At 45.7% G+C, this 20,238-nt stretch overlaps 1 protein-coding gene across 2 annotated transcripts; it reads right to left on the bottom strand.

Annotated features, from left to right (window-relative positions):
• Positions 1-5,202: 5,202 nt before the first annotated feature.
• Positions 5,203-18,239, bottom strand: LOC119372233 (uncharacterized). 2 transcript variants are annotated; one of them, XM_049419615.1, is made up of 7 exons: positions 18,058-18,239; positions 16,994-17,085; positions 11,787-11,970; positions 10,795-10,902; positions 8,562-8,836; positions 5,959-6,184; positions 5,203-5,353 (listed from the first exon to the last, which is right to left on the bottom strand). In XM_049419615.1, exons 1-7 carry the CDS (start codon positions 18,083-18,085, stop codon positions 5,337-5,339), a joined length of 930 nt encoding a protein of 309 aa, XP_049275572.1. In that variant the 5' UTR covers positions 18,086-18,239; the 3' UTR covers positions 5,203-5,336. The 2 variants fall into 2 exon arrangements, with proteins under 2 accessions (XP_049275572.1, XP_049275573.1); XM_049419616.1 differs by lacking the exon at positions 18,058-18,239 and adding an exon at positions 17,910-18,043.
• Between the last annotated feature and the right edge of the window lie 1,999 nt (positions 18,240-20,238).

The following is a 20,238-nucleotide window of genomic DNA, read 5'->3' as shown; positions in this document are numbered from 1 at the left end:
GCGAGCGCAAGCAAACTTCGCGCGCTTTCAGCTGCTCACGCCCGCCATGAACCCTCCAGGCGTCAACCCTCCAGGCGTGTGTGTACGGGTGTGTGCAGGTGTATGCGTGTTTGTATGTGCGCATATGTGCGCCTGCGTTTGTATGTGCGTGTGCGCACGTGTTAACGTGTGAGTGCATGTGCGTGAGTTTGTGTATTCGCGGTTTTGTGCGTGTACGCACGTATGTGTATGCGTGCGCCTGCGCGTGCGTGTCTGTATACTCTGTATCACTTGTGCATGCGCGTGCGTTTCTGTATCGCTGTGTATGTACGTGTGTGTCTGTATCGCGTGTGTATGTATGTGCCTGCGTGTCAGTATCGCGTGTGTATTTATGCGCGTGCGTGTCTGCATCGCGTGTGTATGTATGTGCGTGCGTGTCTGCATAGCGTCTGTATGTATGTGCGTGCGTGTCTGCATTGCGTGTGTATGTATGTGCATGCGTGTCTGTATCGCGTGCGTATGTATGTATGTGCGTGCGTGTCTGTATCGCGTGTGTATGTATGAGCGTGCGTGTCTGTATCGCGTGTGTATGTATGCATGAGCGTGCGTGTCTGTATCGCGTGTGTATGTATGAGCGTGCGTGTCTGTATCGCGTGTGTATATGTGCGTGCGTGTCTGTATCGCGTGTGTATATGTGCGTGCGTGTCTGTATCGCATGTGTATGTATGTATGAGCGTGCGTGTCTGTATCGCGTGTGTATGTATGTATGAGCGTGCGTGCCTGTATCGCGTGTGTATGTATGTATGTATGTGCGTGTCTGTATTGCGTCTATATACGCGTGTATATGTATGTATGTGCGTGTCTATATCGCGTATGTATGCGCATGTGTATGTAAGTGCGTGCTTGTCTGTTCGCATGTCCACGCACGTGTGTCCATAACACGTGTGTACGCGCGTGTGTATGTATGTGCGTATCTATATTGCAAGTGTATGAGCGTGCGTGCCTGTATCCCGTGCGTATGATCGTGTGTACTATGTGTGTGCGTGGCTGTATCGCGTGTGCATGCATGTCCGTGTGTGTACGTATGTGCGTGTCTTTATCACGTGTGTATAAGCGTGTGTGTGTGCATGCATCGTGTGCGTTCGTGTCTGACAGCGGCATTGACACAAAAAGGCTTCGGGCTCACTCATTTGGCCCAATTTAAGTAAACCACCACATTCCTTCTTGGGTGCCATCTTTTAGCTCATCAAGACCACAATTATGAAAAAATTCTCGCCCATACTTTATGCTGGTTACATTATATGCGTTAATACACCGTGTTAAGGACAGCCGAGGCGGCGACGGGAAGGTAAACCGCTCAGCCGCCAGTTGATATACTCATTTTTTTTCGAAGCGCTTATTTGTATATACCGAAGCGTCTTTAAAAATATATTTGTCACTTTGTTCTATCGGAAGCCCACTTTCGTCATGACTATTGCTTAAGAAACAGGCTCTCATTTGACGCTTCAAGGGGCCGATCAAACAAGCGCGCGCAGTGTTTTTAATGCGGCTGCGGCGAGCCAGTGGAGGGTTCAGCGTGCCGTGCGCAGCGCGCCGGCCAGGGGAGGGGAGAAATCCGAGGAGAATTGAGGAGGAAAACGCGCGCGCGGAGGAGAGTGTCGCTACTTTCTAGATCAAGGGGCTTTAGGGAGCTCGGGGGTACGAGGCTGCTGCGTGCGCGCGCGCCGTTGCCACTCACCGAGTGGGCGGTGTGGACGTGTTCCTCAAACGATACCTGCCCTTCAGCGAAGATCTGCGACAGCCACGGCAGTCCTCGCTTCTCAAAGCCCCTTTGGCTGTACACTTTCGCGACCACAAGGCTGAGACTATGGCCCTCAGGTACAATGACAACACAAACATGTTCTGATGAATGTGTAAATAAGTGGTTACGGTACAAATCCTCGTCTCATCATTAATTTACGCCATTAAAGTTACTACGCCGTGTATTCTCGGCGCAAGAAATGCATTAGCACTTCCTCACGATTCCCTTCGGGGAGGTGGGGGCCTTTTTAAACCTCCTTGGAAGTAACGGCCAGGCTAGACTGAAGACGCGACGCGCGTGGCGCTCGTCTTCACATTTCACGACGCTTTGAAGGAGTGCATATCGAGCATTATTGTTTAGTATGCGCTTGTTGATGCTATCTTTGCGACGATTTCACCATATGCGGTGTCCGCGTATATGTTAACAACTTCAGCTACCACAAGGCTTGGATCATGATCATGGGTGTTTGTCATCGGTACGGAGACGTGCCACTAGGCGTCAACGTGAATGCGATGCGTCCATATACAGCGATGCCATATATCTGCCAAACAACAGAAGACATTCTACAAGCTCTCATACCAGTGCACTATAAACAATAAACTACTTCTGTGACGACACGTTTCACTTTCATGTTAAAACCGATTCCTATGCAGGAGGAATCAGCCATCTTTTTTTTTCGTACGAGCGATTGCGCGCAATTTGTCACTTTTGGTTAGATTGTCTTGTTCGAGGAAAAGAGTTAATTACCTTACCTTGGAAGAGCTTTATGCGGGTGTGTGTAAAGCTATTAGAGTACAATGGAAGCACGCATTTCAATGATTTAGAGCACCCTATCATATGAGACGCGTATGCAGCTGTACCTACACACATTTGTCAAGTAGACGCTAGCCTTTCAAACCATTTAGATATGTATGGGTGCTCTGCTATGGTAGACTGTAAATGGTTGACAATGTAACTCATATGAACTCTACTGAAAACAATCACTGCAAGGCTAGTACAGACGCTAGTATTTCAAACGATTTGGATGAGTACTCTTCTATGCTAGACAGTAAATGGTTGCCGATGTAAATTAATACGCACTTTACTGCAAACAATTCAAGGACGATCCATATCGCCGCTGGAGCCAGACTATGCATGGCATCTCCCACCTCTCAACCAACGCACCCGCAGTAATCGCTCTAACAAACCTTGCGAGTTTTACTCAAGTATTTCGTTAACGTCTGACATACAGAAATGCTGGGACAACAATATTATGTCACTATGCGTGAAACAGTTCTCTTTAAACTAATGTTTGTTAGGAATGCGTCTTGATAGAGCAACAACGTAATATTGTCGGTCGATTTTTGCTGGAAAGCGCTTTTGAACGTGTTATTTCCCTGCAGATTCCCCACCTTTTTAAGCATGCTAAGGACACAGGGTGGTATAATATTTAAAAAAAATCTAATCGCGCAGATCATGTCTGAGTACCACCAGCACTATCCGGATCCTGCACCACTGAGTTACGCCGAAGTTGTCGCAAGAACGCCCCCAGCAATCTCTACGGCTGCCACACACATTTACGCCGAAGCCGCCGCTCGACCTCCGTCCTTCGAAGCGGATGTGCCGGCAACCTACGCCCACGTCAGGCCTAGGCCAGGACTGCAGCCCACCATGCAGTCCTCAGTTGCCGCCCCGTCAATCAAGTCCTGCACCATGGGCGGGCCGTGCGCCAGCGAACCGATGGCGCACACCTTACAACCGCCCCATTGCTTCGCATGTGGTTACGCCCGCCACGTGGCGCGTTATTGGAATCGCGTGCAGCCACCTACAGTCGCGTCGCCTGCCACCAGCCAGTCGAACCGCCCTTATTACGACGCACCTACGCCTCTGTCACCGACGCATTGCCCAGCTCCCTCTACGAGCCGTTCGCCGTCACCACGGCGCCGCTCACTGTCACATATGTGGCCACGTCCGGTCCCACGCGAACAGGAAATCTAGTCCTCGCAGTCCACGAGGCAAGGGCTGCGACGCTATCGAACTGCGAAAGCCCTCAGCGAAGCCCATCGAACGTGGTAGCCGTGTTTGTGGATGGCGTTCGCGCATCTGCCCTTACCTACACTGAAGCCGCCGTATCCGTTATGGACGCAAAGCTTAGACGATTACTGCGAAAAGTGATGGCGCCACTTTTCGGGCTCTTTCTCCGTACAGCCAGCGCCCAAAGTATTCACCCTACATCGGTTTGCACAGCCCGCGTCATGATTCAGGTGCTCTGTACGCAGTCGAATTCATCATAATTCCTGCATGTTCTCACGACCTCATCCCAGGATGGGACTTTCCCGCCACGACGCCGTATTTCATTGCGCAACAGCCGATATAGAGCTCTCACCATTCTCTGATTTGACGCTGACAGACAGTCCATCGGCTGCGAGCAAGGTACCCGTCAAAGACGACACCAAAGTGCTTGCAAACTCGTCAACGGAGGTGTCAATCTACTGCGCCAGTCTCTCTGACACCGTTGCACACCTCTCGCCATCTGGCCATGTTTGCATGAGGAAAGCTTATCTGGTGCCTTTCACGACCGTGCAAGTGACTCACGGCAGCACCTCTATTGTTGTTATCAACCCATCCCCGTAGAGTACAACGTTGGTGCGAGGGGAATGAATGAGCAGCGTGGAATCCCTCGAAGACGCATAGGTATGGACGAACCCGAGTGAATGTCATCCTTTATTTTCTAAGAATGTAGTTCTTCGATAACAAAAATTCGAGCGTGCGCACCACCACGCGCATGGCTGCTGAATATTACAGTTTCAGTTGGCGATACGTACACAACCTTCATGTATTTACCGTATCCCATTAGCGACAGGCTCACAAGCTACACAGAATACATACGACACTACACAGAGAGGCAAGGCGCGTCTTCTCCGACCCCGCCCGTGTCTAGAGAGGAAATAAACGGCGGAACAGCGGCAGGTAACAACAAATCCCAGTCGAAAAATCCACGAGGCCGTGTCTGGTGTGTTTTTCCCGTTCCTACCAGAGCGGGAATTCAGACACGGTTTCTGGCGTATACGGCCGGTCTGGCGTATACGACCGGTTTGGCATATACGACCGGTCTGGCGTATATGACCGGTCTGGTGTATACGACCGGTTTTCCATTGTTACCCGCACTGGTGTGTTCCCGGTTAGTGGAAACCGGGCTGGCGTGTTTTGGCACGATGGGTATAAATGTGGTCCTAGCCGTAATTGCATGCGATTCAGCACTATAGTGCTTGAAGTTACGTCTAGACGCAACTTCTAAGTGCTACGTGATGCACGTTTAATGATGCAGAATGGAATAAAATAGGGTAGATGCTAGTAAAGGTAATGCAAGTATGTCACAATTATAGTATTAATTAAAACATGCAGTTTTAACATGGCTGGAAAAGAACAGAGGGCCGAAACAATTATTTTTGAAAGGAAAAGAATGCATTTATTTCCTAGATCCTCGCCTCAATTCGGATGTCTTTTGGGACAGCCACAGTCTGATATTTTTTTGGGCATTTTCCACCTCGTCTGGTGTCTTGCCTCTGGATATACCCTAGTGCCTGAAAAAGACTATAAGGACAATTCATTGTTATAGGGCTCTGTTTTGGCATGATGGGTACAATGTGGTCCTAGCCGTAATTTCACGAGATTCAACACTGCTGCTTGCAGTTACGTCTGTGATGACACTAATTTAATTAACTTCATTAATTAAATTCATTTACATGCCCTAAGAGCACAAGAACAGGCATGACAACAGTACTTACAACCAATGAAGGAGTTCATTAACAAATTAAATACATAAATAAGCAACGAATATAACAGTAGATGCCTCCACAAATTGGAATTGCAGCTCAGAATCATAACAATATAGTAGCAAAGCTCGAAACAGTTTAGAAAACAATAGATTACATGACGAACATAGTAAACACTGTCACTGTGTGTAAAAAAAGCAGACAGTGACAGCACTGTATACTACCAACTTCAAATTACCGCAGAAAGTGCCGCTGCAGTCGATCTTGACTGAAAGCACCATGTGGCTAAAACAAGAATAAATTGTGCCTGCACCCATTCTCTGCGTAGTGTGGGATGAGTGTCTCATGAACACACAACATTCCACATGTTTTTCTGCTAATTTGTTCCCACCCTTACAAAAATGCACAACCTCCCTCACTCACCTCTCAGTGCATCTACTTTGTGAGGCGTCAGTGGCTGTTGTGGGGCTTTCTGGCCACCTTCCGCCACAAACCGGTTCGTCAGGGTCCCGGTGAAGCTCCTTTGAGCGAGGACCTCTGACGACCAGATTGCGACGGCGGCCCTTTTAACAAAATGGGAGTCCTTCTGGACTCCCATCAGTTGGTCATAAGTGGCCCTCTGCAGCAAGACACCGTTGGCCAGATGAACCTGCAGGTGGATGTTGAAACATTTCTTTAGCACATAGCATCAATTAATCCATACCAATGAAAAAATGACCAGTAGAGTTTCGAAAACTACAAACTGTATGTGAACAGAGACATATACAGAGTACAAGCTGGAAAATAACACAAATACTACTCTATGTCACTATATAGTCATCATTGTCAGCAAAACTTAGCTACAGGACACTTCTCCCAACTACCTCTGTCCCATCTGTCATGTGCAAGTGTTATATGCAGACATTGTCAGAAACATGGGCAAAGAAGTTCAGAATTACAGTAGACTCCCTTTAAGACGAACTCGAAGGGACCACAATCATTTGTTCGTCTTATCAGGAGTTGGTCTTATCAGAAGTGCCCCTTAAAAACAAATGCTAACATGCCAAGTACGCCCAAATATGTTACTTGAAAACACTGAATGAAGTATAATTATAATGCGGAGAAAAGGAACAAGAAAAAGCATTTATTTGGCTCTGCTTGATAAAAACTATGCTTTCGAGTAGAGTATGTAGACTAATCTAACGAGTACTCGATTTCGCGAGTTCATAATAAATATGCTCATGAATAAATTGCTACCACATTTTAACAATAAAACTGTAGCACGACCCTATTTTGACGATTAGAAAAAGATAAAAAGGGAGAGACAAACACAAATTTATTCTTCTTGCTGTTCACCTTCAGAGAGGCTGTTTTACTGGTTTTGCTATCACTTTTCGACAAGCCTCCATTGCATACCGCTACCTTGACAAAACCAATATATGCCAAGTTCCCTATGAAGTCTGCAAGCTTTTCTTTGAGGTTCGGATATTTTCTTATTTTCAGCTCGCAGTAACTTTTCTTGAACGACGTGCAGCTGAACATCTTCGTTTACGCTACTCACGATCACAAGCCTCAGACACACAAAAAAAGGACACGACGCAGCTATACTTAGTGTGCAAAATGACCTTCCTTTGTCGTGCACTTTCATAATGAAAATGGCGCATCACAATTTGCTGCATTTCACTGGGAACAGATATGACATGCACAGGCCCTATGCAAAACAACGCAAACTGACCACAACATATGCTCAGGCGCCATTGTGTGACGGCGATGACGGTGCATCTGACTCCTCTGATGGGAGTGCTAGTGCCGCATATGTGGTTTCCGTTTCATGTGATTATAATGTGCAATCTTTGTTCCCGTTATCACTTTCATTTGGCTTTTTTTTGCCCCCCTTCCCTTGCATTTTCCCCTCTAGCCAAGCTCGTAATCTTCTGTTCTCTACTGTACTCCTGCTGGGGAACTGAAGAATGCAAGGAGAATATCAAAGGACGAACGCTTTTTGTTGCTTTCTTTGCTGATAAAGCTGGCCCTTTCTCCACCTAGAGGCTAGGGGTCAGGGAGGTACTAGCTTTATGCGCTGACCTTTCTTTTCCACTTATCTCGCTTTTTCCCTCTACGTCGCAATTTGCTTTCGATTTGCTTTTAGTCTTTGCACCAGGAAGTTTTTTTTTTCTTTTCATTTTGGTTTCTTTTGTTCGCCTGAATGCCCCCATCAAGACTCGTTCGTTGCACAGAATCCCAGTCTTTGTTGGTCGCTGCGAGAGTTCATCTTAACAGAAGAGGCCTGTTACGTGGTTCGTCTTAAGCAGATTTTTTTTTTCATCGAGTCTATGGGAAACCAAACAAACACTTCCGTGTTGTTCGTCTTAAGCAAGAATTCGTCTTAACAGAGTTCGTCTTCACAGGAGTTTACTGTAGATGATTCAAGGCAGTTGTGCTGCAGCTGCCATATGAAGGACAACACAATGCCCTAAAGAAATCAAGTGCTGAACAGTTAAGAGATTGAAACTACACTGTAGATTTCAAGCACACTAAAACCAAGCATCAACTATGACAAATTAGGATCACAGTGGAAGTGCAATCTAGCAGAAGTAAAAGATCACTGCACACCTGGTGAAGCCAGCACCTTACGTATGTCATAGTTGAAGGTGGAAGGTCTATGAAACGTTTAGTTGTTGAAAAGCTGGAGCACAGTTTGGCAAAGGCTGGGCACAGATTTGAGATAGTATTTTTTATAACTGTAGCAGGGTTTAAGTAATTGGCACGATTCCACATCGTTGGCAGCATGAATGTGCACTTATTTCCAGGAGCTACTTGCTCCTGAAAATAGCCCGGAAAGCCAGCTCCTACAGTACTTCCTACATACCTTACTTAATTAATTTTATTCGATGGTAGTACAACTTCCATTCTTACAACCAGAGTGCAATTCTCTTATACACAGGAATTGGCAATCAGCACTTGGACATTTATCAGGTTTGGTCATAAGCAAGCTGAAATTGTGCACAATGATAGGCTATGCAGGGGTACAACAATCCTTATCTCACCTGTCCATCGCTGATAAATGAACAGTTCGCCACAGCGGTGGCAGCAGTTTCAGCAGGCACGTCCTTGGAGGCAGTGGCTACAGAGGCAGGTGCTGCAGGAGCTGTTGGCACCGCAGGCACGTCCACGGAGTCAGTGGCCACAGAGGCCGGTGCTGCAGGAGCTGTTGGCACCGCAGGCACGTCCGCGGAGGCAGTGGCCACAGAGGCCGGTGCTGCAGGAGCTGTTGGCACTGCAGGCACTGCAGGCACTGCCACAGAATGTGATGAACCTGTTCCTGGCGCATAATCAACGGGTGCTTAACAATAGGACTAAGGTTCCACCTGTATAGTATACTACTACATTTATTATGACAGTATAAATGCAACAGAATTAGGAAAATATTAATATTTTGGAACATCTGCATCTGTTAGAAGTCAACCACAACCATTCCCATAACATGCTGATACTTCAGAGCAATAACATGCCATGGTTACTCAACGTTGTACCTATGGTCCTTTGTTCAGCTGAGCGACAGCTAAGGCAGCACTGCAGACTAAGCAGCTGTGCACGAAATGAAGTGTGCCGTCAAATGCAAGCATAGCATGTAAAAAAGTTTGTCACTGTCACAAACGTCAACAGCCCACAAAATTATGCAATATTTGTGTATTTTGCACAGAAAGGACCCAGAATAACTGTGAGCTGCCTGCATACAATGTGGGAGTGCGCCTAACTGGGCTGGCTGGTACATGATAAAGACGTGAAGAAACAGCTGGACACGGAACAGTGACAGAACGACAGACAAAGGCGCTAAACTAATGACTGGTTCACTGCGTCCACTTGACCATCCACTTGACCATTATATACTGTGTATATATTGCCTAGAGACGCTTCTCAGACCTGCTACGACAGCTACCTGGTGGTGGCACAAGCGGGTCAGAGACGCTTTTAGGCAGGAGACTGACGCTCATGCCACCACCAGGCAGCTTGGAGCACCAGCTCAACGGCTCAGCCATGCTGGCTTTCCGGCATTGCTGGTGCCTGTTTCAGAAATGCTATTGGCGAGCTTGGCAAGGGGAGGGGCAGCACGCAACAAAGAGGATGAAAGGAAAGTACCCATGCAAGTACAGCAGTTATGTTCAAGAGGCATCACACACACTTTGCTGGCAAGATTGGAGTAAGCGTTGTATTCAGTGCAAAAAAAAAAAACAAACTTGCAATGATGCGCCGCAAAGTTAACAAGGATGGCAAGAAAGATAGGTGCGAGAAAAAGCACAGAAAGAGCTAAGTCGAATGCAGAAATGCCCTGGTAAAGATTCCTTTTACGTGTGGACGTTGCTCCATTGGCCAAACCGGCCGATGATGGCCAGTTACGAGAACACGCATACTCGCTTAACTCTTTCCAGCACAGTGGTCACCCCAGGTTACCACCTTTTCTTCATTTTTTCCTCTTGAAACACGCGAGCCCCACGTGTCGAATTCTAAATGGCGCATATTTTAAAGCATTTGACACTCTGACAGAGATATGATGCTACTTCGTTTCGGCTTCAATGTGAAATGTTAAGCTTGCTTTCTTCCGGCTGCCGTCGTCCTCAAGGCACGCTAGACGGTGGGCCCGAGATAGTGTTATACAGTAGAATCTCGATGATACGGTTACGGTTTACGCGAATTTCGTGATGATACGACTTTTAAGGTTGCTTCGGATGGACTACATTATATAAAATACAGTCATTCGGTGTTATCAAATGGTTTCCCCAGCCACCGCGGATGATACGACCGCTGCACGCAAGCGGCACAACGCGGCTTGTCTGTGGGAGGAGGAAGGCCCGTTCACACTTGGCCTCGAAGGGAGCGAATGCGGCAAAACTCACCAGAATTACCCTCGCTTCGCCGCCGGAAAAGTGGCCGGAAAACCTTGCCGCGAGGCCGACATGAAAAAAATCGGTCAGAGAGCAATTTTGCCGCCACGCAATAGCGGATCGCCTTTGTGCTACGGCTTTGGCTACACTGGCTGCACTACTAGCATCAAACCACGTGATGTAAACAACCAGACATACAGTCAAGATGGCGCAGTTACTGATTTTTTTTGTTTTTGATCTTCTGTATGTATATATATATATATATATATATATATATATATATAAATTGCCTATCTAAGCAATAAACCAGTGGTTGTTAGTTCACAGTCTGATGTCCAGTGCTGTTTCTTCACATCTTATTACATACATTGTGCGCATGTAACCTGCTTCCACACACCTCCAAGATCCACTGGTGCATATGTGTCCTCCTGAAGACTTGAGCAGGGTGGGCTCCATGGATCTTGGTCGGCCACATCCGGTGGCGGGCTGCGAGTAGCCTGCATGCCTGTGAAGACGTGGCTTAGCTCATAAGCAAGTTTGCCTGACTTTTCCACATTTCTGTGTGGCACCTTCAAAACACATCATTTGTGGCATCAACTTTTTGTTTATAAATCCAGTTACAGTAACGATGCCATGTACAATAAAGTCGTCAAAAAGCAGCCTGTTTGAGGCAGCCTTTCTCAATTTTCCAAACCGAACCTTTCTATACTCGGTTACAACTTAAAAATAAGAAGAAACTCTAGCTCCACCTACAGAACTGCGACCTGCTGCCCAACATCTACAGCAAAAAATTACAGTAAAGCTTAGTGAAAAAAATACAGGCAGCAAAGCGCATTCCACAACTTAAGCATATGCAACAGGATAGAAAACAAAAAGCAGGAGGAGGAGGTCACAGATTCGGTTCCACAAGTAGCAAGTCGCGTTTTGTCAGATTCCCATTACACAAGTATGATATCATCTGTTGATAATGCAAACATTACTGAAATTTGCGCAGGGGTTGAAGCACTCCTAATACAAATATCTCAGATGGCCCCAAGCTGCAGTTTTCTCCTAAGAGCACACACCTTTCAAATGCAAACAACCAGCTCGAGTTGAAAACAGCTCTCTGCATGTCAGTGAAATTTCGATACAGATGGTGAAAAAAAAATCTTACACACGAGGGACCTATGTACAATGTCATCTGCCTTACTTTTGCTGCACTGTCACAAGGTTATTTGCACATAATTTTGCCAACTCTTTTATGACTGTACTTTTCCCAAAACATATAACTATGGCAAATACTGCATCCTCTACATGGTCGTTAAATGTGTGCCCAAGTATGCATGGTGGTTAAATGTGCGCCCAAGTGTGTATCAAAGTGTGACATTAAAAAATAAAATTTGACTCCACCTGCTTGCGAGAGCCTGTCCAGCAGCTGCTCCTGCAGCCTCATGTTAAGCGTCCGGGGCTTGCTATTTTCTGCCTGGAGCCTTTGCACATCCTCCTCCAGGTGCCGGCAGCTGTGGCACTGCTCCAGGTCTGCAGTGGCAGCCCTCTTTCCCGCCACCCTTAATTTTCTCACATTTAGCGAGACCTGAAATTGGAATAAGCATTGAATTGAAAGTATTAGTCTTCAATATAACAGAAATATCACCACAACATAACATATGCCTGCAAAAAATATTATAGAGCATGACAAGAAAACCTACACAGATGCATGAACTGCGGCACCCATTATATAACGTATACTATGTGGCTCGCCAACAGACAATGCAGTTTGACTATTTTGCATGCCGATTTCAGCATGCAGAGATCTCATTCAGTGGGTGGCCTTTCTTCAACTATTACTGAAAGCATTGTTTCACATCTTATTTAACTGTGCAGTACTAATGTGCAATTATGAACTCAGCATAGTTGGGAGCTTAGCCTAAATATGCTTATGGCCTTACACTTACATGATCCTAAGCTTTATGGTACACTGCATTTAAAGGAGTGGCATTACAATAATTTGAACATGATTTTACTGTTACGTTGCACTCATGGGAACATAGTATTGTGCAGATGGCATTGCTAAGCACAGATACAGCCTAAAACGTGTTTTAATTATCTTTGAAGTATGTGAAAGTTCCGTATCATAACTGAAAAAAGTGATGAGGTCATCGTGCACGCTCACGTCGCAAACAATGTACGAGTTCTGGTTTGGTTACAAAAGATGAGTACGAGATGGCAAACACTAGTAGCGACATGATGATGAAGCCTAACGTGATGAAGCAAAGCCTACCCGGAGGCCCACAAAAAGAGTCATACCCCGGTCACACCGGCAAATTTAGTGTCATTTTGAGCGAGTGCACTTACGCTCACAGAATGTCACTTTGGCGGCACGCTGCTACACGAGAAAGAGAAGTGTGCTTTGGAAATGATGGCACTGGCAATTGGTGGTTTAGTAGCGCAACATATATTTGTCATTTTGGCAATGCTCGCTGTTTAATAGCGTATCATAGGCAGGAACATAATTTACAATAAACTTTGCACGCAAATGAAGTAAATATTGCAACCGCATAACATCCTTGGTCATCGCGAGCCAAGACAAGACAGTGTCATATTAAAGATGAATAAAAACAAAAATGGTGGACTCCCGTGCAGAAGGGACGCGTAGTGGTGACGGGCGTTTGGAGCGTGTGTTGGCAGCACTCATTTGCTTCTCCCAAAGGCGTATGAGCGCCCGCGTCTCTGCGTCAGACCACGTTGTCTTCGTGGAAGTGGCACCCGTGGCACACGCCATCGCAAATGACTAAAGAATGACTGACCTACACATGTGCAAGGAAGTAAACAACGCGACGGACGCGGCCATTGCACGGCATGTGCTCCCGCATCCCCCTAGCGGACGTGACCGCAAACTGCCCGAGGGCGAGAGTAGCGAGGTTTTTTTGTTGTAGTATGAGTTGTTTGAATACATGGCAGTATTCCTAATAACGAGAACGATGGTTTAAAAATACCATGATCGCTGTGCTTTGCATTAGCGTATTTATTTGCAAGCCACTGCTACCGAGGCTAGACACTTCGTCGCAGCGAAGCGAGTTTGGCGAACGCACTTGCCGGCAAGTGTACTTTGCAGCGAGTGTCACTAAGCGTTCCTGTGTGACAGCGTGCAAATGACACTATCGGCGAAGTGCACTCCCTCTAAGTGCACTTAAGTTGCCCTGTGTGACAGGGGTATTACCTGCTTACCAACTGTAGAGACTTACGTGATTACTGGTTGTAGAGACTTACCTGTGTCCGTGCTTGCATGCCCTGTATCTAACATGAATCCCCACCAACAAGCTCAGTTTTCCATCATTCGAGACTGATACCCCTGTCACACGTGACAACTTAAGTGCACTTTGAGCAAGTACACTTCGCCGCGAGTGTCATTTGCGCGCTGTCACACGTGCTACGTGACGCCAACAGGCAAATAATGAGTGTACCACACTCGCCTCAATGGCAACAGGCGGCGCTGAATGACTCTTTCACGTTTAAATGCACATACATACCCCATAATGTGGACGGGGGGATAGCCGCCGTGGTAGCTCAGTTGGTAGAGCATCGGACGCGTTATTCAAAGGTCGCAGGTTCGGTCCCTGCCTACGGCAAGTTATCTTTTCGTCCACTTTTATTCTTCACAATTACATTACAATTACTTCTAATAACATCCCCTATACTTTCCTAGTCTGTCTGTCAGTTCTCATTAATATTATGTCTAACAAAGAAAACGAGCCCTTATATTTCCTTAACAAAGTTTAGTGTCACTCACTACAAAGCACACTTGCCGGCAAGTGTGTTCCCCCAACCTCATGTCGCTGCGACGGCTGCGACGAAGTGTGTAGCCTCAGTACCAGTGGCTTTTACAGAAATACGCTGTTGCCTAAAGCGGTGTTCATACTATTTTTAAACCATTGTTTTTGTTATAAGGAATACTGCTACGTATTAAAAGAAGTCCAAATACCACAAAAAACTCACTACTCTCACCCTCGGGGAGTTTGTGGCCATGTCTGCTAGGGGGATGCGGCAGCACATGCTGTGCAATGGCTGCGTCCGTCGCGTTGTTTATTTCCAGGCACACTTGCACATGTGTAGGCGAGTTGTTCTCTAGTCATTTACAACGGCGTGTGCTAGTGGTGCTTCTTGGTCCGATGATGAGACACGGGCGCAAAAATGACAAATATATGTTGCGCTACAAATCTGCCAATTGCCACTGGCATCATTTCCAAAGTACACTTTGCCTTCTCGTCTAGCAGTGAACCGCCAAAATGACACTTTGTGATCGTAAGTACACTCGCTCAAAGTGCACGTTGCCACGTGTGGCAGGGGCATTACGTGCTTGCCGATTGCAGAGACCTACCTGTTCAAGGTGCAGAGCGTGCAAACACGGACACAAGACCTAGAGATGTCAAGACACCACAAACTTTGACGAACAACTAAAGAAACACACGGCGAGAGAAGAGACAGAAGGCACGAAACCCTATCAGCGCTTGCCCATACAATAGGCGCACCCATCAATCTGGCACACATGGTGGTCTACGAGAGGGAGAGAGATATTTAGACACTTGTTTCTTCCTTATGCAAGTCAATCGATGGTTGACTCACATGTGCACTACCACTATTATTAATATGCCAGGCCTAAACCATTTAACGAGTTTCCTCATTCCTGTTACAATCTACATTGTAGAGATTGTAAGTGCACGCCCAAATTTGATGAACGCGCGATTTTGTACCATCACAGGAATGAAGGAACGAGTTTAATGGTTGAGTCCTGGCATAATGATAATAGTGGGAGCGCATGCCTGAGCCAACCATCGATTCACCTGCATAAAAAAGAAATCAAGTGTCTAAGCAGCTACCATAATGCACCACAAGTGCCAGACTGATAGGTGTGCTTACTCCATAGGCATGAAGCATGCACAGATAGGTTTCCGTGCCTCCTTTCAAGAACAGAGTGTTTATCAGTTGTTAGTCGACGTTTAGGGTTTCTTGACGTCCCTTGTGTCCGTGTTTGCATGCCCTGTATCTTTAACATGAATCCCCACCAAGCTCAGTTTTCCATCATTTGATACTTACCTCCTTGCTGATTGTGGAGACCTACCTGCCTGCCAACTGTGTACAGCACTGGCAGGAAACTATAACTCAGTGTTCTAGTTTCCTTTTTGTAAGCCAGACGCTCGTCAGGTTAAGGTTAAACCCTGAAGTTGAATTGATCTTGCAAGTGCTCGGACAGGGATGAAGAACACGGGATGCAGACAAGCATTGACGCCACCAATGCAACTGCAAACATGCACAAACTAGCCCGACAGCAAATGCTACTAAATCAACCACCCTGACTTTCCTCTTGCTTTCTCTCATTTTTTTTTTGACAAGAACAGTGATGCAGCTGACAAAACAAAAAAAATTATACACCTCAGGATTTCACTGGTACTATGATGTAAACAGACAAACTAAAAGCTCTAGTACCAAGATCGTACTGCGTAGTGGACAGATAACTGTCTCAGTGCTCCAACATGCATACATGGAATTCGTATGCCTTAAGAACATAGTGTTGACTGATCTAGACACCCATCAGTAAAGCGAACATAATGCAACTTGCATGTTGCATATACACACAGTTGCAGAGCACCAATGTTGTGATGTCACTGCTCCCTTTATTACTTCTGAGCCTGCCGCCTTACAAATTACACCAAGCAAAAATGTTTCAGCACAGCCAATACTGCAGCGCCTCCAAGCCTCACAGAGAAACAAAATCACAGCGATTGGAGAGATTCACGAAGTGAACTGAGCTTTCCCAACCACTTTTACACTCCTCCTGGCTCCATCGTGAATCGCCACACTAGATAAGTAACTTAGTTTGACAATCACGGAAACAAGCAACTCGTAGCACTCAACACAGCAGACGAAACAGCAGCACTGATATGGTAGACTGGCCAGTGATTTAGCTGGTATTCGCAGTCACTCGACAGTATTTTTTCACGAACAGGCACAGCACATTACGGCGCCCCCTTTCTTCTCCCCCCCCCTCCCAAATGCTCTTTGAAATAGAAACTGCCTCCAGTCGTAACATTCTAGCATATAATAAAACATTTAAAGGTAAACATTCAGCAGAAATATGGCTGGGCAAAATCATAAGAAAGAAAACTGTCCAGCCAAGTTTGGTTTATAGTTCTAAAACTGTCCTTACGTTTTGAGACCCATTCAGTCTCTTCTTCTGGAGGAGACTGTCCGGCCTGCTCCAAAGCTAGCACTTTTTCTTTACACATTGTCTCCCTCCCTTTGTGTTGCCTTTTTCATCGGCCTCGATTACCATGGACATACACGCTTGGCAGGGTCCCGGTGAATGGTTTACGTTTCCAGGTTTCATCTGAATATGCCAAGATTCCAAGGACTGCTTTCTGGTGCGCCTACTTTCCAATTCAATAACCCAGTGTACGACAACATACGACAAGCCGGGCCTCTAAAGTGTTCCGCAGTAAAGAATTATGCTACAAGGCAGATTAACACATTCTTAATTCATTTAAATTGCTGCAACCAGCAGCAAAACAGGAACCCGTATGTACCTAAAACACTTTCAAAACAAACAAAATTTTCCTTACCTCTTTGGTTGAACTCTGTGGGCCTTTTTTGGTTTTCTTGGTGTGACGCACACGCCGTGAACTCAAGTATATGTCCATTTCTTCCTTGGATTCTGAATATAGATTAAAGCACCTCACAATTATTAAGAAGTCACTTAACAATTAGACTTACTGCACTTGCACGAAACTACACAAACGTCTACTGAGAGGCATTGAGAATTATGCTGTTTTGGTAAGAATGGTAACAGAGACTTCAAGGAATTCAGTTTTTTTCTAGCGGCATATTTGTGCAGTTAAGGTTATTCAGACAGGCCAGACCGAAAATTTCGGTAAAGTGATTTCAGTAAAGGCAGCAACACTAGTGTTAGCCTTGTAAAAGTGCAAGACCGCACACAGTAAACAAGGTACACCAATAATACAATTGAGATATTCCAAGTGGTAAACTTACGGCTGCACATTTGTTCTATCCTTTTTATTTTATTAAGTATAATCACTACGCTCGCTTGTCAGATTCCATAGGTAGCCAATGCGTACAACGGAATGTCACAACGCACGTAGACATACCTGTACGATATCCAGTTTGAAAATTGATTAAGTACCGCTGCATAGAACACGGCTGCCCTGTAGCCGTGTTCGCCGTGAGGCTGTTTACCCGTGCATGCATTTGTTAGGCTTGCACAGAAATCTTTTTCGACGCGGGGATCCGATTTTTCTTTATGCATGTTCGTGCACCGGTTTGCATGCGCGCATACATACGCAAAATGCAACTTTTCAATAACGTTTACTAAATTCGAAATTTGAACAGTTGTATACACCAGCGTCCTCGGCATGCGGACGAGCAGCTGTCGAGGTCGGTCACGGACGCTATTCCGAGGAGCGACCGCAGCACGAGCAGCACACACGCTGTCGAAACAAATCTCTTCGCGTGATTCTTTACCTTATTGGGTCTACTCCATCGGCGACATCAGGTACTTTCCGGCCACGCACGAAGAAATATCACGTTCACTCCCTTCGTTTCTATGCTTCTTTCTTCAGGCATAACACCATACAGTAGATAGCAAGTCGTGCGTAGGTAGCTGACGCACCTGTGAAGCGGCTACAGCACAAGCGCATCGGCTCCCAAACGTCATTCTTCCTGTCCCCATTCTTACAATCTATTACCTTTGGTGTGATAAACAAGGGTGCGGCTGTGCGGCGTCCAAAAACTCAACCACAGAACTACGAAAGGTTACAACGCTAGCCACAATACGCTTACGTGCGCAGCGGCCATGTTGTTTAGTTGGTGAGTTGCAATAGAGGCGAGAGATGGCACTAGGTGCAGACTAGTTAATTTTTTTATTTACGTGTTTTTACTACTATCAGAGTTCATCAATACCTCTATTACTATGTTTTATTTTATAATGGTGCAGAAACGTTTTCTCACTAGAAATAAACAATCTCATCATCGTCATTGACGCGGAATGCAAAAGCAGACGACATCCGAGCGAACCAAGAATCGCCGTACTGCATGTTGACAGGGTAGCGCTTTAGCCAACGGCGCCGTGGCGTAAAACACACCTTGTTTAGAAGAACAGATACTTGGGCGAGTTTGTAGGGATTCATGATGGTATTGAGAAGCGTTAGTAAGCACCGTACCCTTTATCAAACTGCACGTAGCTGCAGGGTCAACCATGCCCGTCGACATTGAGCAGCCATGGGGAAAAACATAGGTGTGCGTATCCTGATCGGAGGAGCACAAATAAGCAAAGCATGCGGTTTATACAAGCATTGAAACTTACCAGTCATATGCAGGAAGTCAGCGTCGTAGTAGCCTCCTTTCGTAGAGTCGTCGCCGTCCCAGTACACTAAATAAGTGTCCCCAGGCGTGAAGTCGTTGACGTCTCTCGGTTTGAAGTTCTGTACATGATCTGACGTCGTCACTTTCTTCACGTTGTCCGTCATATATTTAACATACACGAAGTACTTCATTTTGATCGGCAATACCTCGACCTGAACACACCGATACAAGCGTGGAAAACAGTACCAAGTACAGCGGCCGTGTTATGTGTTGCGGTTTTATTTGGAGAAAAACGTCTTGAAGTGATGGAATGTTATTGAAGATCACCCATCACTATACAACTGGATGCATCACTCTATTCGGAAACATGAATCTCTTATTTGATCATTAACACAGCATTCGTACCTACAAAGTAAAAGCATTTCGTCTGTCAGCGGTATGAGCCCCTAATTGAAGTTGTTTACCCGTGTGTACATTTCTGTTAGGCTTATAGCCAGATATCTTTTTCGGCGCGGGCCGGGGGTCTGATTTTTCTTTATGCATGTTCGCATGCATGCACGGGTTTGCATGTGCGCATACATACACAAAATGTAACGATCGAGTTTCAGGCCGATGGCAAAAGTATCACCTCAAACTACCCCTAACTCTGAATGCGCTAATGGTCTGTGCACGTGGTAAATAATTTAGCTCAGAAATTCATCGAAGTCTACGAAATATCAAGAACACGTCATCGATATTCAGCGATCATGCGTCAATTTCATCATGTGTAGTATTGTCCTACAGTGTATACGCGTGCGTTATTTATTTACACAGAGAAAAAGCATCTGTAAGCGGCCGGGGCTAGTAACTTTGTTTTTGAAGTATACCTGGCAGTACAACTAGGGCATCATCAAAGCATCCACGTGTTTGCATGTGCGCGAGTACATACATACACAAAATGTAACGAGTTTCAAGCCGATGGCAAATGTATATATCACTTCAAACCACAATTCTGACTGCGCTACACGTGGCCAGAAATTCATCGAAGTCTTTACGACCTATCAAGAACACGTCATCGATATTCAGCGATCATGCGTCAATTTCATCATTTGTAGTATTGTATTTTATTAATAACCTATAGTGTATACGCCTGCATTATTGATTTACACAGAGAAAAAGCATGCATATCGTCAATCTGTATAAGCGGCCGGGGCTAGTAACTTTGTTTTTGAAGTATACCTGGCAGTACAACTAGAGCATCATCAAAGCATGCACGTGTTTGCGTGTGCGCGAGTACATGTAATGTATACATACACAAAATGTAACGAGTTTCAAGCCGATGGCAAATGTATATCACCTCAAACACCACACTTCTGACTGCGCTACACGTGGCCAGAAATTCATCGAAGCCTTTGCGAAATATCAAGAACACGTCATCGATATTCAGCGATCATGCGTCAATTTCATCATGTGTAGTATTGTATTTTATTAATAACCTATAGTGTATACG

Source organism: Rhipicephalus sanguineus, chromosome 10 (genome assembly GCF_013339695.2).
Source record: "Rhipicephalus sanguineus isolate Rsan-2018 chromosome 10, BIME_Rsan_1.4, whole genome shotgun sequence".
NCBI classification, from domain to species: domain Eukaryota; kingdom Metazoa; phylum Arthropoda; class Arachnida; order Ixodida; family Ixodidae; genus Rhipicephalus; species Rhipicephalus sanguineus.
This window is presented reverse-complemented; position numbering and strand designations above follow the sequence as displayed.

Coding starts and splice junctions, on each gene's coding strand:
- LOC119372233 (XM_049419615.1), bottom strand. CDS start 18,085: ATGCGCTTGTGCTGTAGCCGCTTCACAG. Junction 10,903..11,786: donor GGACAGGCTCTCGCAAGCAG/GTGGAGTCAAAT, acceptor ACGTCTTCACAG/GCATGCAGGCTACTCGCAGC. Junction 6,185..8,561: donor CATTTATCAGCGATGGACAG/GTGAGATAAGGA, acceptor ATCCACCTGCAG/GTTCATCTGGCCAACGGTGT.